The following is a 16,882-nucleotide window of genomic DNA, read 5'->3' on the forward strand; positions in this document are numbered from 1 at the left end:
GCAGGACCTTCAGTGAATGGCAGTGCTCTGGGTAGTGTTGTAGACACTAGGATTCTAGGATGTAGGAGAGCAGGAACATAATTCCTTGAAAGTGGGGTCACAGGTAGATAGGGTGATCAAGAAGTCTATCGGCACGTTGCCCTTCATCGGTCAGGTTATTGAGTATAGAACGAGATGTTATGTTACTGTTGTACAAGTTTGCTGAGTTACTCCATCATTTGGTGTCTCTCTCCACTGTATTATCCATGCCTGTTAAATATCATCTGAGGACCTGACAACTACCACTCTGCAGCTCTATCCATATACCACACCCAATGTGTGAAAAGGTTACCCTTCAGGTTCCTATTAAATCTTTCTCCTCTCAGCTGAAAACGTTGTCCTCTGGTTCTTGATTCCCTTACCCTTGGTAAAAGACACTGTGTAGTCACCATATCTAATCCCTCTACGCTTCTATAAGGTCACCCCTCAGCCTCCTGCACTCTGAGGAACAAAGTCCTTTACATACATTACAATCAGTAATAGCACCAGCACGGATCCTTGTGGGACACCACTAGTCACAGGCATCCAGTCGCAAAAACAACCCCCTCGCATCATCCTCTGCTGCATATTACCATGGCTCTTTTGGTTCAGTTTGCCAGCTTGCCCTGAATCTCTGTAGTAATGTCTTGATGCTCTGGTGATTGTCCTTCCACAGCCACATCAATCTTCATTTGTCTGAGGTAGGACTTGAACCACTCAATTGTATTCAATCTAATATCCATTGACTTTGCTGTTACCAGGGCTTCTTGATAATAATAATAATAACTTTATTTATAAAGCGCTTTTAGACACCATCAGTTACCACAAAGTGCTGTACATGGGAAGTCAACAAAAGTTATTACAAACTACTAAAACCATTAAGAAGACAGGACTATAAAAACAGTAAAAATTAAAAGACATTAAAAGCACTAAAACAGGAACAAAGTCTCAGCCAGTGTCGAAAGCCAGTGAATAAAAGTGAGTTTTTAGGGAGGATTTAAAGATGGACAGTGAAGGGGCCTGTCTGATCTGCAGCGGCAAGGTGTTCCAGAGTGCCGGGGCAGCAACAGAAAAGGCTCTATCCCCTCTGAGCTTCCGTTTAGACCTTGGTACCTCAACGAGCAGCTGATCCGCTGACCTGAGGCACCGGGCAGGAGCATATAGGTGGAGCAGCTCAGAGAGGTAAGGCGGGGCGAGGCCATTCAATGATTTAAAAACAAATAAAATAATTTTAAAATGAACTCGAAAGTGCACTGGGAGCCAGTGAAGGGAGGCCAAAATTGGCGTAATGTGCTCCCTCTTTCGAGTTCCGGTTAAAAGGCGAGCGGCAGCATTTTGGACCAACTGGAGACGAGCCAACGAAGCTCGTGAGACTCCAGAGTAGAGTGCGTTACAGTAATCCAGCCGAGATGAAATAAAGGCATGGATTACTGTTTCAAAATGCTGCCGCTTGAGAATGGGCTTCACCTTTGCCAGCTTCCTTAGGTGAAAGAAGCTGGACTTAACCACTGCGCCTATTTGTTTATCTAATTTAAAATCACCGTCCATCATAAAACCCAGGTTTAAAACTGTTGGCTTTAAGAGCACTGCCAGTGGACCCAAGTCAACAAAGGGAGGTTCACGGCAGCCATTAGGTCCGAACAAAATCACTTCTGTCTTTTTTTCGTTAAGTCCCAGAAAGTTTAAGGCCATCCAGGACTTAATGTCCTCAAGACAAGACAAAAGTGATTTTAGGGAATAATTATCTTCTTTCCTGAGTGGCATATACAACTGGCTATCATCCGCGTAAAAGTGAAAGGAGATGCCATGCCTTCTTAAAATTGAGCCCAGTGGAAGTAGATAAAGGGAGAAAAGCAGGGGCCCTAAAATTGAGCCCTGTGGAACCCCATATGCCAAGGGAGCAGAGGAGGATTCAAAGCCACCAAGGCTTATACGCATGGTTCTATCTGGCAGATAGGACCTGAACCATCCCAGGGCACTGCCACAGATGCCCACTTGTTGCTGTAATCGGGAAATTAATATTCCATGGTCCACAGTGTCGAAGTCGGCAGATAGGTCCAGCAAGACAAGAACCACATAATTACCAGAGTCGTTTGCCAGGAGGATGTCGTTAGAGACCCTTAGCAAAGCCGACTCTGTGCTATGCATAGACTTGAAGCCAGACTGAAAGACCTCCCGGATGTTGTGCTCATCCAGGAAGAGTTTCAGCTGAGCATAAACTACTTTCTCCATGATTTTCGAGATAAATGGCAGCTTGGAGATTGGCCTAAAATTGGCCAGGACAGTCTGGTCCAGGCCAGGTTTCTTGAGTAGTGGTTGCATTACAGCATGTTTACATTTTACTGGGACAAGCTACTGTTTATGATGGCGAGGACCGACTGCCCTATGCTCGGGAAGACCTCTTTAAAAAGAAGAGGAGGGACAGCATCACATGGGGAGCCCGACGGCTTGAAATGGGTAACCACATCCTCTAGACCTGACAGCGTCAGGGGAACAAACTTATCAAATGCCACCAGGCAAGGGGCCGGAACAGGTGGGTCTGAGGCAGGACCTGAGATAAGAGCCCTAATAGAAACAACCTTGTTTATAAAGAAGTGCAGGAAGTCGTTGCACAATTCGGGCGATGCTTCCAGGCAGACAGGCTGTGGGGCATTTAAAACAGAATCAATAGTTTTGAATAACGCACGTGGATCGTGACGCTTAGACACTATTATATTAGAGAGATAATATATTTTTGCCTCTTTAACAGTATTTTGGTAGTTTCGCCAGCTGTCCTTTAGGATTTGCGATGAAACCTGTAGCCTGTCCTTCTTCCACATTCGCTCAGCTCTGCGACACTCCCGTCGAGCTGTACGAGTTGCGTCACTGAACCAGGGCTCGGGTTTAGCTCTGGGCTGCAAAGTTTTTAATGGGGCCACAGAGTCGAGAATAGTTCTGCAGGAGGAGTGGAACCAAGAACTAATCTCCTCCGTACCGATGGAAATGGACGCAGAGGGGGCACAGAGCTGATTGAAAGCGGCAGAGAACTGGCCAGCAGCAGAGGGGTTAAAGGTCCGACAGCGCCGAGCAGACGCAACAGGTCTAACTGCAGCACTGGAGAAACCAACATCAAATATTACCGGCATGTGATCAGAAAACACACTATCACAGACCTCCAAGTTTAACACAGGCAAACCATAAGATAGTACAAGGTCCAATGTATGTCCCTGTTCGTGTGTGGGACCAGACACACACTGTGCAAAATTAAAAGAATCAATAAGATTTAAAAAGTCCTTCGCCAACGGTTTATCGGGACAGCACACGTGAATATTAAAGTCCCCAACCAAGAGGATACGGTCATAGTTGGGCATAATCCCAGCTAGAAACTCAGAAAAGTCACTAACAAAGTCCTTATGGTATTTGGGAGGTCGGTAGATGACACCACACAGCACCGTGCCGGGGCGACCCACCTCAACCAAAGTAGCTTCAAAGCTGGAAAAAGTTGATAATGTAGTGCATTGTTTGCATTTAAAATTGCTTTTAAAAACGACTGCAGTTCCACCACCATGGCCCGACATCCGCGGCGTGTTGAAATAGGAGCAGCCCGCCGGTAGAAGTTCAACAAAAGTGCTGGACTCACCAGGACCGATCCAAGTCTCTGTCACCCAGAGGAAGTCCAGTTCTCGGGAGAGGAAGAAATCCCTCAAGATAAAAGTTTTATTAGCCAGCGATCTGGCATTCACCAGGCCAACCCGGGAAGGGGATGGACTCTTTAGGTCTGCAGAACTGGAAGCCCGGGGCAGTGTCCGCAGGTTCCGGATGTTCACCCCGCGATGGCAGGGCCGAGGGGAGCAGGGGGAGCGGAAAAGGTCCTGCTGCAGCCTCAGATCGTATCCGAGAGGGTGGGGGGGGGGGGGGGGAAAAGGAGCAGCCTGAAGCAGCCGGTTCACCTGGTGGCTGCCCCCCTCCCCTCTGAGCTGGCGCGTCGGGCCAGTTCTCCGGGCCACAGCACGTAGGCAGCGCTCTGCATCTTCCGGGAGGGGATGGTCCGGTAGCAGCTGAGAAGCGCCAGGCAAGAGACCCCGTAAAAGCGGGCTCACCTGGTGGCTGCCCCCCTCCCCTCCGAGGCGGCGCGTCGGGCCAGTTCTCCGGGTCGCAGCAGGTAGGCAGCGATCTGCATCTTCCGGGAGGGGATGGTCCGGTGGCAGCTGAGGAGTGACGGGCAGCAGACCTCGTAAAAGCGGGCTCACCTGATGGCTGCCCCGTTCCCCTCCGAGGCGGCGCGTCGGGCCAGTACTCCGGGTCGTGGCAGGCAGGCAGCGCTCTGTGCCCTCTGGAAGTTGAGGAACCCCAGGCTGGAGACCCCGAAAGCGAAGCCCACAGAGAAGTCGCCGACAAGGGAGCTGCTGACGGCCGCGCCCGGGCACATCCAGTTTAAAACTCACCAGTCGACCGCTGCGCTTTCCACGGAGTCGGCGACGCTTCCTTCGAGGCCAGGCCCAGTCCAGGTGAGTCGGGATTCCGGATAAAAACGGAGGTAAGATGTTATATTCATGGTAGACAAACGTACCGACATTATGTCAAAGGTCTAAAAGAGAATGACGGTCGTACACCAGAAGAGACTTTAGCTGTATAGTGCAAAAGAAAAACACCAAACACAGACAGAGCGACAGACGAGCAGCCACACACACCGGCGCCATCTTCCAATACCTGTCAAACTCGTCAAATGCTGCCATGAAGTAAAGGGAAGTCACCCTCACCATACCTCTCAAACTCAGATCTTGAATTCATGTGGTCTGAAGAAAAATGATCTGGACTGGGCAATCTAATCATATTGGCATAGTATTTATTTGTGTCAGCGCCATGAATCATGCAGCAGGGCAGACCAATGTGGTTATGTTCCTGGACTAATAATCAGAGGTTTAAACTATTCATCTACATACATCAATCGAATCCCACTGGTGCAGCTGAAAATTTGAATTCAAAAAATTAAATAAAATTGGCAGCTGGTTTGAATATCCCATCTGGTTCACCAAGTCTGAGAGTTCTGCAACATCCTCTCACTTCTCTCCCGCTGTGATTCTTCCTGCTCTCCGTGTTTTAACTTGACCCGCTGCCACAGCCACATGTGTTCCTTGAAACTTGCCTGCGGCTCCAGCAGTCTGAAGGGTCCCGACCCGAAATGTCACCCATCCTTTTTCTCCAGAGATGCTCGTAGGAGACTGTAGGAGTCCGTAGATGTTTCCTAGCGGCTCGTATTGGTAGCCGTAGGAAGTCGGGGCATCAGGTAAGTCGGGACATGTTGAAAAATGTGAACGAGTATAAAAAATTGCTACGAGTACCTACGACTGGTTATTACCATAATTCTCTGAGTTCGAATCAAGGGGGAAACTCGGGAGTTCGTGAGTAACTCGGGAAAGTGGGACAGGTGCTTAAATCCAGCACTTGGTTCACCAAAGTCCTTTACGGAAAGAAAACTACTGTTCTACAGTTCTGGTCTACATATGACTCCAGACCCATGTAGTTACTGATCAATAATTATGTTATTGAATGGTGGAGCAGATGCAAGGGGCTAAATAGTTGACTCTTGCATCTATTTCTAATGTTTTCATATACAGATGAGTCTTACCTGCCTCTTCATTCCAGCAACAGTTCAGGATCAACAATAAACACGTGTTGTCACCAAAGCCCACATCCTGTGAATGAACCAGTGATCGATGTTCAGAACTGACATCTTGCAGTGAGGAGGAGCGGTAAGGATGGCAAAGGAAAAGGAAGTGCATGCAAGATTGAAGAGGATGGAATCTTCTGTGGAATTCTTTGCCACAGAAGGTTGTGAAGGCCAAGTCAGTGGATATATTTAAGGCAGAGATAGACAGATTAGTGAAATGTACAGGTGCCAGAGGTTATGGGAAGGAAGGAGAATGGGGATATATGAGGGATAGATAGATCACTTTCACAAGTTATGGGAATAGAATTGGGCCATTCGCGAAAAAGCAGGAACGGGGTACTGATTTTGGATGATTAGCCTTGATTATATTGAATGGCGGTACTGGCTTATGAGCCAAATGGCCTGCTTCTGCACCTATTTTCTATATTTCTATGTTTCTATTAGTAAGCAAATCAATTGAAACAAAAGTAGATCACAGTTTAACCATTTCCGAGTCCTTGTGGAACTTCCCATCTTGAGCCACCCCGATTCAATTTTCACATCAAAGACCAACATTTGAACTAGTTCCCCAAATGCAATGCTCCTTTGGAAGGATTTGCAGGGAACTTGAACCACGCTGTGCTAGGGATACCTTTAATGCAGGTGCAACAGATATATAGATATAGATATGCCATTTATTGTCACTATACATGTACAATGAAATTAAAAGCTGCTCGTACTCAGTGCATACATATAATGTAGTACAAAAAACAAGAAACAGCAAACAAAAAGGTTGGCTGAAAGATGGCAGATGGAGTTTAATGCTGATAAATGTGAGGTGCTATACCTTGGCAGAACAAACCAAAATAGGACGTACATGGTAAATGGTGGGGAATTGAAGAATACAGTTGAACAGAGGGATCTTGGTATAACCGTGCATAGTTCCTTGAAGGTGGAATCTCATATAGATAGGGTGGTAAAGAAAGCTTTTGGTATGCTAGCCTTTATAAATCAGAGCATGGAGTATAGAAGCTGGGATGTAATATTAAAATTGTACAAGGCATTGGTGAGACCAAATCTGGAGTATGGTGTACAATTATATAGGAAGGTTGTCAACAAAATAGAGAGAGTACAGAGGAGATTTACTATAATGTTGCCTGGGTTTCAACAACTAAGTTACAGAGATAGGTTGAATAAGTTAGGTCTTTATTCTCTGGAGCGCAGAAGGTTAAGGGGGGACTTGATAGAGGTCTTTAAAATGATGAGAGGGATAGACAGAGTTGATGTGGACAGGCTTTTCCCTTTGAGAATAGGGAAGATTCAAACAAGAGGACATGACTTCAGAATTAAGGGACAGATGTTTAGGGGTAATATGAGGGGGAACTTCTTTACTCAGAGAGTGGTAGCGGTGTGGAATGAGCTTCCAGTGGAAGTGGTGGAGGCAGGTTCATTGGTATCATTTAAAAATAAATTGAATAGGCATATGGATGAGAAGGGAATGGAGGGTTATGGTATGAGTGCAGGCAGGTGGGACTAAGGGGAAAAAACATTTGTTCGGCACGGACTTGTAGGGCCGAGATGGCCTGTCTCCGTGCTGTAATTGTTATATGGTTAAAAACAAAAGGGAGAAGGGGGGTGGGGCGGGATAGGTGCACAATTCTGCGGCGCTATATACATATATACAGATGGAAGTCCGGGTGTTGGGCTGTGAAGTCAGTGCATGTGTGAATTTAGAGTAGTAATAATTTTCGGAAAACAGCTATTCCTGAGTCTAGTTGTCCCGGATTTGATGCACCTATAGCGCCTTCCAGAGGGCAGCAGGTCGAACAGTCCAAACGCAGGATGGGAGCTGTCCTTGATGATATTCTTTGCCCTGCTAAGGCAGCGGGAGGTGTAAATATCCATCAGGGAGGGGAGAGGGCAGTCAATGCTCTTCTGTGCTGTCCTAGTTACCCTCTGAAGCCTCTCCCTGTCTGCCATGGTGCAGCTGCCATACCATGCTGTAATGCAGTATGTCAGCAGGCTCTCGATGGACGAGCGGTAGAAGGTCAGCAGCTGGTTAGAGTCCAGGTTGTGCTTCCTGAGGACCCTCAGGAAGTGCAGCCGCTGCTGAGCCTTCTTGATGACCGCTGTTGTGTTGTCTGTCCAGGAGATATCAGCAGCGATATGGACGCTGAGAAACCGGAAGGTGTTGACCCTCTCCACACACTCGCCATTGATATGTAGGGGGACTAAGTCGGTGCTGTGCCTCCTGAAGTCGACAATGAGCTCTTTTGTTTTCCTGGTGTTCAGAGCCAGATTGTTTTCTGAGCACCAGGTTGTCAACTTCAGGACTTCCTCTCTGTAGGCTGCCTCGTCTCCCTTTGAAATAAGTCCGACTACAGTAGTGTCGTCAGCAAATTTGACGATGCGGTTGTTGTTGTGGGCCGGACTACAGTCGTAGGTGTAGAGACAGTATAAGAGGGGGCTTAGCACACAGCCCTGTGGGGAGCCGGTACTCAACCTGCGAGTGGAGGAGAGGTGGGGGCCGAGTCTCACAGTCTGGGGCCGGTTGGTGAGGAAATCTTTGATCCAGGCACATGTGACCGTGGGGAGGGCCAGGAGTGACCAGTTTATCAATGAGAATGTCCGGAATGAATGTGTTGAAAGCTGAGCTATAATCCACAAAGAGCATCCGGACATAGCTCTGCCCCTGCTCCAGATGGCTCAGCACAGAGTGGAGAGCTACGGTAATGGCGTCTTCCGTGGATCTGTTTTGGCGATAAGCGAATTGGTGGGGGTCGAAGTCTGGTGGTAGATAGTCCTTGATGTGCTGGAGGACCAATCTCTCAAAGCACTTCGTGATTACCGGAGTGAGGGCCACAGGACGGTAATCATTAAGGCTGGTGATGGGAGACTTCTTCGGCACTGGGACGATTGTGGCTGATTTTAGGCAGGACGGAATAACTGCCTGGTCCAGGGAGAGGTTGAAAATTCTGGTGAAGATGGCAGTGAGCTGGTGGGCACACGCTTTGAGCACCTTACCAGGTACTCCATCTGGGCCAGTAGCCTTCTTGGGGTTCACTGCCAGGAGCACCCGTCTGACATCGTGCTCCCTGACAGTGAGTGGAGTAGTACAGGAGCCAGGTGAGGGTGGGAACAGGGCTGTAGCAGGTGAGTGCTGCTGTTGTGATGTTTCAAAGCGGGAGAAGAAGCAATTTAGCTTTTCTGCCAGCGGCACACCCAGGTCTTCTGACTTTGTGGCACAGCCTCTGTAGTTGGTAATGTCTTGTATGCCCCGCCATACCTCCCGTGTATTATTGCTGGACAAGTGGGACTCCATGCTCCTCTTATGGTCCGCCTTGGCTTTTTTAATACCACTTTTCAGATCGGCTCGAGCAGCCCTGTACAGAGCTCTGTTACCTGACCTGAAGGCAGCATCGCGGGCTCTGAGGAGTGTGCGGACCTGGCTGGACATCCAGGGTTTCTGGTTTGGGAAAACCCGTATGTTTTTGTCAACAATCACGTTTCCGATGCAGAACTTGATATAGTCCAGCACCGATTCTGTGAGAGTTTCCAGATCCTGGTGTTCGAATGTGTCCCAGTTTGTCTGTGTACAGCAGTCCTGTAGATTGGAGAGTGCATTTTCAGGCCAGGTTGTAACAGACTTTATGGTGGGCCTGGCACTGCGTCTGAGGGGGGTGTAGGCTGGAGAGAGCAGGAGAACAGGGTATTAATCTTGCAGTGCTCACAGGACATTAACCCTGTAGCAAAGAGCGTCTGCAGAAGATTGCAAGGGTCCTTGTCATGGATCATCCCGACTGACTTAGGACTTTTGGACTTCGGACACTTTCTTTATTTTCTTCCTTGTAAACGTTGCAAAAATATGGTGACTGAATTTGTGGGTTGTATAAAAGAATTTCACTGTGCTGTGCTGTGCACATGTGACAATAAAGAACTACTGAACTATTGCTGTGGGAAGGAACTGCAGATGCTGGTTTATACCGTAGACACAAAATAACCCAGTGGGACAGGCAGCATCTCTGGAGAAAAGAAATGGGTGACGTTTCGAGTCTAGACAGAATGGTTTTTGTTTTTTATATATTTTTATTTTGAATATAGTTTATTTTTGAAACTGAATAAAAAACCTGTAGTGCCTACTGGTGCTCATCTGGAAGAACTTCCAGTGATCAAGAAACAAATCTAAAGTATTTCAAGTTCCTTCACATTTTGTGCTCAGCAGTAACCTTCCCACCCCCATTATTAACCCCACCATGATCAGATCCTCCAATCTGTGACATCCCACCACCCATCCTCTCCTGGCTGACATTTCTAATTGCCTCATAATTTCCAACCTACCTGATCCTTCTCTTCCATGAGAAAGGCTGGTCTCTCTGAATGGCTCTGCTCCACAATGACGCCACAGTAATTTGGTTTGTCTGCCTTTGGAGCATCGTGTGCAGTTCTGGTCGTCCCATTACAGGAAGGATGTGGAGACTATGGAGAGAATGCAGAGGAGGTTTACCAGATGCTGCCTTGCCTACAAGAAGAGGTTGGACAAATATTGTTATTTGTTTTGTTTTCTCTGGAGCTTCAGAGGTTAAGGGATGACATGAGAAAAATTAATACAATTATGAGAGGCAGTCAGAATCCTTTCCCCAGGTTGGAAATCTCAAAGACGAGAGGGTATAACTTTAAGATTAAAATGTTTAAAGGAGATGTGTGTGGCAAGAAGCGTTTAGATAGGCACATGGATATTCAGGGAATGGAGAGAAATGGATCACATATAGACAGTGATTAGTTTAATTTGGCATCATATTCAGCACAGACATCATGGGCTGAAGGATATGTTCTGGTGCTGTACTGTTCTATGCTCAATTACTGAGATCATCACTACCTCTCTCTCTATTCCCACCGTTCAACCTGTGACCAATCAAAGAAAACCGATAACACGTTTTCAAATAACCTGTGGCCTCACCTATAGTAAAGTCTTATCAAAGTACGACGCAAGTGAGATGGTCGTAAACTCCGTTGCACCATAACCGCCAAGGTATCCTGGAATTCCCAGTCATTGGATTTCATGATTCCAGTTAATACTTACCTTCGGTCAGATTCTGGTTTACTCATCATCAGGTTGAGTCTGGCCTGCCTCCTGGTTATTTCTTAACATATTTTCCCAGAAGATTTGATAGAAACTGCAACTCTGGACCAGCTCGATGTGTCAGACAGCCTCTATGGAAGAGAAACAAAGTTAACAGTTCAGCTCAATGCTGCTTCATCAGAATATTAACTTAACTATTCCTAAATGGGATATATTATTAGGTTTGTGGTAAACAGCAACACAACTGCTGCCTGGCCCTCTGAGTATTTCCAACACTTCGCTTTATATTTCAGATTTCAGAATCAGTACCCCGTTCCTGCCAACTCCCCATATCCCTTCACTTCTTGACTTCAAATGATCTGAAACATTACATGAACGTTTCATTATAAGATACATCCCTGTAATATCAACACATATTAATATTTGTTAACATTTCTGTATTTCAGATCCATTATCACAGTTCAATGCGATGGAGGTGGGTTTGCGCAATTGAAATGTTTCAGGATCCAGGTAACAAAGAATGCAATGTGAGGAAATTGTGAAAATGTCAACAGCTCAAGTTCCAGATCACTTTTACTGGTAAATTACCAGTCATTTTCTACACTTGATAATCACCATGAGGATCGTTAATAAATAAATAGTCATGGTCATCAGTAAAGCAACTGACGTAGTCATTAGTACAGACTATGTAATCAAAAAAGAGGGCCAAATAAATCAATCTATCTATCTATATATTAAAACTGTGTGTGTGAGATTCCATTTTCAGATTTTTTTTTCAGATTAAAATTTTGGCCTTTGATTCCTTGGTCCGCCAAAACCACACGCAGAAACTCCGAGATTGTTTTCCATTTCACTTTTACATTCGCAAATCCACTCCTCATTAAATTACGTCATTTTTACGTACACATTTTGATTAAAATCCTTCCCCCCACCAAAAAATTTCAAATGTTAAAAAAAACAGCTCTCACTCATAGAATGTTGGTGAGCATTCCATCGTGTGATGTCACAATGCCCAATGCTCACAGATGTCCAATCAGAATGGATTCGTTTATAAATGCCTTTGCTCCAGCCCCGCCATCTGGAGGCTCTTCCTTGATGATAATTTTAAAAGACTCTTCATGGTATTTAGATGATGCAACATTAAATGGATTTGTGAAATTAATATTGAGGTGGCATTTCAAGATGCTGCAGGCCCATTCTTTGGAAAGTGAACCAAAGTGTCACATATGTGACCAGATATCATCACAAAGTGATACATTAAAAATTAGAAATAAGAGATTAATCTTATTCATTGCTATTTCCCTTCCTTCAGAACTATAATGCATGTGTGCCTAAGATATGAACATTCTAGCTTTATAAAATTCAGTTTGTAAAATGCTTCCGTGTGGTCAAGCACTGGACCAGTCATATTTGGCCTCTGACCCTAAACAAAGATTGTCAGCATAACATATAAAAATTTCACTTGATAAAAATGAATCATATATACAGCACAAATAATATACCTGTAAAGGCTTCAGAGTTAGATGAGAGAGGGAGAGGGAGAGATTGGACCACTATGTGTGTCAGTGCAGACAGGAGACTCAAATACAGAGGGACGCAAAAGTTCATGGAGTCATACAGTGTGCAAACAGACCTTTCGACCCAACTCACCCGCATCGGCCAACAATGTCCCAGCTACACTAATCCCACCTGCCTGCGCTTGGTCAATATCCCTCAAAACCGGTCCTTTCCATGTTCCTGGCATAAACAATGGAATAGTCCCAGCCTCAACTACCTCCTCTGGCAGCTTGTTCCATACACCCACCACCCTTTGTGTGTAAAAGTTACCCCTCTAATTCCTATTAAATATTTCCCCTTCACCTTGAACCTATGTCCTCTGGTCCTCGATTCCCCTACTCTGGGCAAGAGACTCTCTGCATCTCCCCAATCTATTCCTCTCATGATTTTGTATACCTCTGTATCTCCCCTCGTCCTCCTGCGCTCCATGAAATGGAGACCCAGCCTAAACCTTTCCCTATAGCTCGTACCCTCTAGTCCTGGCAACATCCTCGTAAATCTTTTCTGAATCTTTCAAGCTTGACAATATCTTTCCTATAACATGGTGCCCAGAAATGAACACAATATTCTAAATTCAATATCACCGACATCTTATACAACTGCAACATGACCTCCCAACTTCTATACTCAATACTCTGACTGATGAAGGCCAATGAGCCAAAAGCTTTTTTGACTAACTTATCTACCTGTAGCTTCACCTTCATGCAACATACACGTGTACTCCTAGATCCCTCTGCTCTACAACACCACCATTTACTGTGTAGGTCCTGCCCTTGTTCAACATCCCAAAATGCAACACCTCACACTTCTCTGTATTAAATTCTATTAACCATTCCCCCGCCCTGCTGGCCAATCGATCCAGATCCAGCTGCAATCGTTCACAACTACCTTCACCATTTGCAAAACCACTCACTTTTGTACTATCAGTAAACTTGCTAATCTTGCCCTGTATGTTCTCATCCAAATCATTGATGTAGATGACAAACAGTAACGAGCCCAGCACCGAACCCTGTGGCACACCACTCGTCACAGGCATCCAGTCTGAGAGTCAACCTTTTACCATTACCCTCTGCTCCCTTCCATGGAGCCAATTTGCTATCCATTCAGCTATTTCTCCTTGGATCCCATGCAATCTAACCTTCTTTATTGATAGTTGACACTCGAGTTTCTGTTTTAATTGTGTTTGCTTTAATAATTATTTGTGCTCTTCACCATGTGCTTCCTCCGAATTAATCCGAATCCTTGAATCCTGCATATATTTCATTACAATGATCCAGGCAGCAGTGACTGGATTGATCTGGGCTGGTGTTCCAGGGACAGACAAATAATAAATAACAGGTCATTTCATAAAACAGCTCAGGTGAGGACTATGATCAAATGGATCGTTGTCCTTCCATAAAACAAATTCCCTCCAGTCCAACTCTCCCACACCCACCAAGATGCCCCATCTACATTATTCCCACTTGCCAACATTTGGCCCATATCCTTCCAAACCTTTCCTATCTCTGTACCTGACCAAATGTCTTTTAAATGTTGTTACAATATCTGCCTCAGCTACTCCATATAGCAGCTTCCATGTACCCACCACCCACTTGTGTGAAAGTTATCCCTCAGGTTCCTATTAAATATTTCCCCTCACACCTGAAACACGTGTCCTCCGCTTCTTAAATCCCATACTCTGGGTAAAAGACTCTGGTGCATTCACCCTGCTCTTGTGCATTCACCCTATCTATTCCCCTCATGATTTTATACACCTCCATAAGATCATCCCTCATCCTCATGCGCTCCAAGGAATATTTCCATTAGTTCTATTCTATGAATGCCATTGTTTTGATGACAGGAGCAAAGGAAGTAAAACGATTGTTGCTAAAAACATCAATTTCAAAATTTTGTTCAAATATTTCCCAAATTGACTTTAAGGCTTTTATGTTTAATCCTCCCTTCATATACACGAAAATGATTTCAAAGATGAAAGTATGCTTTTGAATATTCTGCATAGAATATTTGTATCATGACACACAAACAACATTTCAGAATATTGTTTGTATACCAGGTATGCAATGAACATTACACAAAAAGTGCTGGAGTAACTCAGCGTCAGGCCGCATCACTGGAGAAAAAAGATAGGTGACGTTTCGGGTCGGGACCCTTCGTCGGATTGAAAGTAGTGGGGGGTGGGGGGAGAAGAGGGAGAGAACTGGAGGTGTAAAAACCAGGACAAATCTGGGCCGGTACAGATGACCTCAGGCAGGGTGGTTCCCTGGTAGGCCAATTGTTGGATAGGGAAGGTGTGATCTCAAAACAGACTTGTTGCGAATTGTAGATCTGGTTAAACAACCAGGGTGGAGGAAGGGGACAACAGGGTGGGGAGTGTTAGTAGAAGTTATTTAAAATTTGAGAATTCAATATTCATACTGCTGGGTTCTAAACTACAAAAGAAAAATATGAGGTGCAGTTCTTCCAATTTCCGTGTGGCCTCACTCTGGCAATGGAGGTGGCCCAGGACAGAAAGATCAGTATGGGAATGGGAGTTATAAACCACAAGATCCAGTAGGCCTCGGCGGACCAAGAATAAGTGTTCAGCATAACAGTCCCCGCCCGAGTCCACGTTTGCATCGGGAACAGCGTTGGCAAGAGATCAGGGCCCTTGTTAAAACTTACGGTTGGCTACGTTTCAGGTCAGGTCGCTTCATCAGACCATTGACAGGTGACGTTTCAAGTCGGGATAGTTCTTCAGACTGATGATGTTTCAGGTTGAACCTCATCTTCAGATGGATGATAGGTGACGTTTTGGGTCAGGACCCTTCTTCAGACGATTTGCGGTGAGGTTTCAGACTTTTCAGGTTCTGGAGATGACATCCTTTCCTGACATGAAATGTCATGTATCCATTCTCTCCAAATGGTGTCTGACCCACTGAGCTACTCCACATTTTGTATTTTGCTCACTAACTTCATTCAGTTAGAAACAGAGCAGTACTGTCACCTGAGGCATTGGGAAAGATCTTCCACTCTTATACGAACACACTGGCCCTGAACGCTCGTTATTTCACCATGCCACTTTAATGTTTTTTTCAAATGTTCTCTGTAGATGCAGGATTAATCTTCTCTGAATATGTATTAATCTCCTGATGTCTTGATGTAGTTCAGTTTCTGTCATTGCAATTTTAAGAATTTGTGTGATTGCAAAAATGAGATCAAATTATATTTTTTTATTTAAAACAAGAACCAACATGAACTAGAGAAGAGAACAGAGACAATACAACACTTTGTAAATCAGTTTTCTAAGTGGCAATGTCGAATGACAGGATACATACGTGAACTACAAGAGATTGCAAACAGTATTGATCGGTATCACAAAGGTGCCACAATCGCAAATGTCACAGGGTCTAATGCAGGTGCTGTAGGAGGTGTGCTTACGTTTGCAGGAATAATTGCTGCTCCTTTCACTGCTGGTGGCTCCCTGATACTCACTGCAGTGGGAGCGAGCATAGGAGGAGCTGGTGTTGTCACTAACTTGACAGCTAGCATCACTGAATATGTTACACGGTCAAAGATGCAGAAAGGGTAGATGAGATCATTAGACAATATAAAAATGATTGGAAAGTTATATCAGCACACTTGACGAACATCGACAGCAATCTCCACATTTAAACTGACAACATCAATCATGGGCAAACAAGTCTTATGCAAATCTCCTGGCCTTAGCAAACTAGCTAAGAAGTTGACATCTCTGAGTCGCAATGTTCGAAGAACACAGTATGCCCTGGAAACTGGGAAAGTGAAACAACTGCTTTATGGAACTCCTCTTACTTTGTCCAAAACTACAAGAGCAGTTTCAGGAGTTGTGGGAGCACTCTTTATAGTGTGGGGTATCTACTCTATAACTAAGGATTCTATTGAGCTGAGCAAAGGAAGTAAGACTGAAGTAGCTAAAAAGTTACGAGATGATGCTCAGAAGATAGATGATGCATTAAACCTGTATGAGGACATATGTCAGTTTCTAAAAAGACTCTTGAGAGAGACTGGGACATTGGATAATGAAGTCCAGGCTTGAACAGAAAAAGGATGAAAATTGTTTCTTCAATTCCAGTGGCATTGGACTTAGATCATAGGATACTAAAGTAAGGGATCAAGCCCTTTGGTCCACATTGTCTGTGCCAAACATGATGCCAAGATAAACTGATCTCATCTGATTCATACTCCCCCTTTCCCTACAAATCCAAAAACCTCTTAAACACCACTATCCTATCAGCCTGACAGAGAATTCTAGGCATCTATCACCATCTGGGCAACATTCAATAGACAATAGGTGCAGGAGTAGGCCATTCAGCCCTTCGAGCCAGCACCGCCATTCAATGTGAGCATGGCGAATCATCCCCAATCAGTACCCTGTTCCTGCCTTCTCCCCTTATCCCCTGACTATCTTTAAGAGCCCTATCCAGCTCTCTCTTGAAAGCATCCAAAGAACCTGCCTCCGAGGCAGAAAATTCCAGACTTACAACTCTCTGTGAGAATGGATTACCCCTTATTCTTAAACTGTGGCCCCAGGTTCTGGACTCCCCCTACATCAAGAACTTTTCCTGCCTCCAGCGTGTCCA

The 16,882-nt window shown here is 45.2% G+C and overlaps 1 protein-coding gene across 1 annotated transcript; it reads left to right on the plus strand.

Moving 5' to 3' along the window:
* Nucleotides 1-15,448: 15,448 nt before the first annotated feature.
* LOC129694470 (apolipoprotein L3-like) lies at nt 15,449-16,338 on the plus strand. Its single transcript, XM_055631187.1, has 2 exons — nt 15,449-15,848; nt 15,990-16,338. The coding sequence occupies exons 1-2, from the start codon at nt 15,583-15,585 to the stop codon at nt 16,336-16,338; spliced, it is 615 nt and encodes a 204-aa protein (XP_055487162.1). The 5' UTR covers nt 15,449-15,582.
* Nucleotides 16,339-16,882: the final 544 nt, after the last annotated feature.

This window comes from Leucoraja erinacea, unplaced genomic scaffold (genome assembly GCF_028641065.1).
Source record: "Leucoraja erinacea ecotype New England unplaced genomic scaffold, Leri_hhj_1 Leri_680S, whole genome shotgun sequence".
Lineage (NCBI taxonomy): Eukaryota > Metazoa > Chordata > Chondrichthyes > Rajiformes > Rajidae > Leucoraja > Leucoraja erinaceus.

Bases quoted from the DNA above. Each gene is read 5' to 3' on its own strand.
- LOC129694470 (XM_055631187.1), top strand. From the start codon at position 15,583: ATGACAGGATACATACGTGAACTACAAGAGATTGCAAACAGTATTGAT. The intron at 15,849-15,989 runs GTAGATGAGATC...TCCTGGCCTTAG, and splicing joins CGGTCAAAGATGCAGAAAGG to CAAACTAGCTAAGAAGTTGA.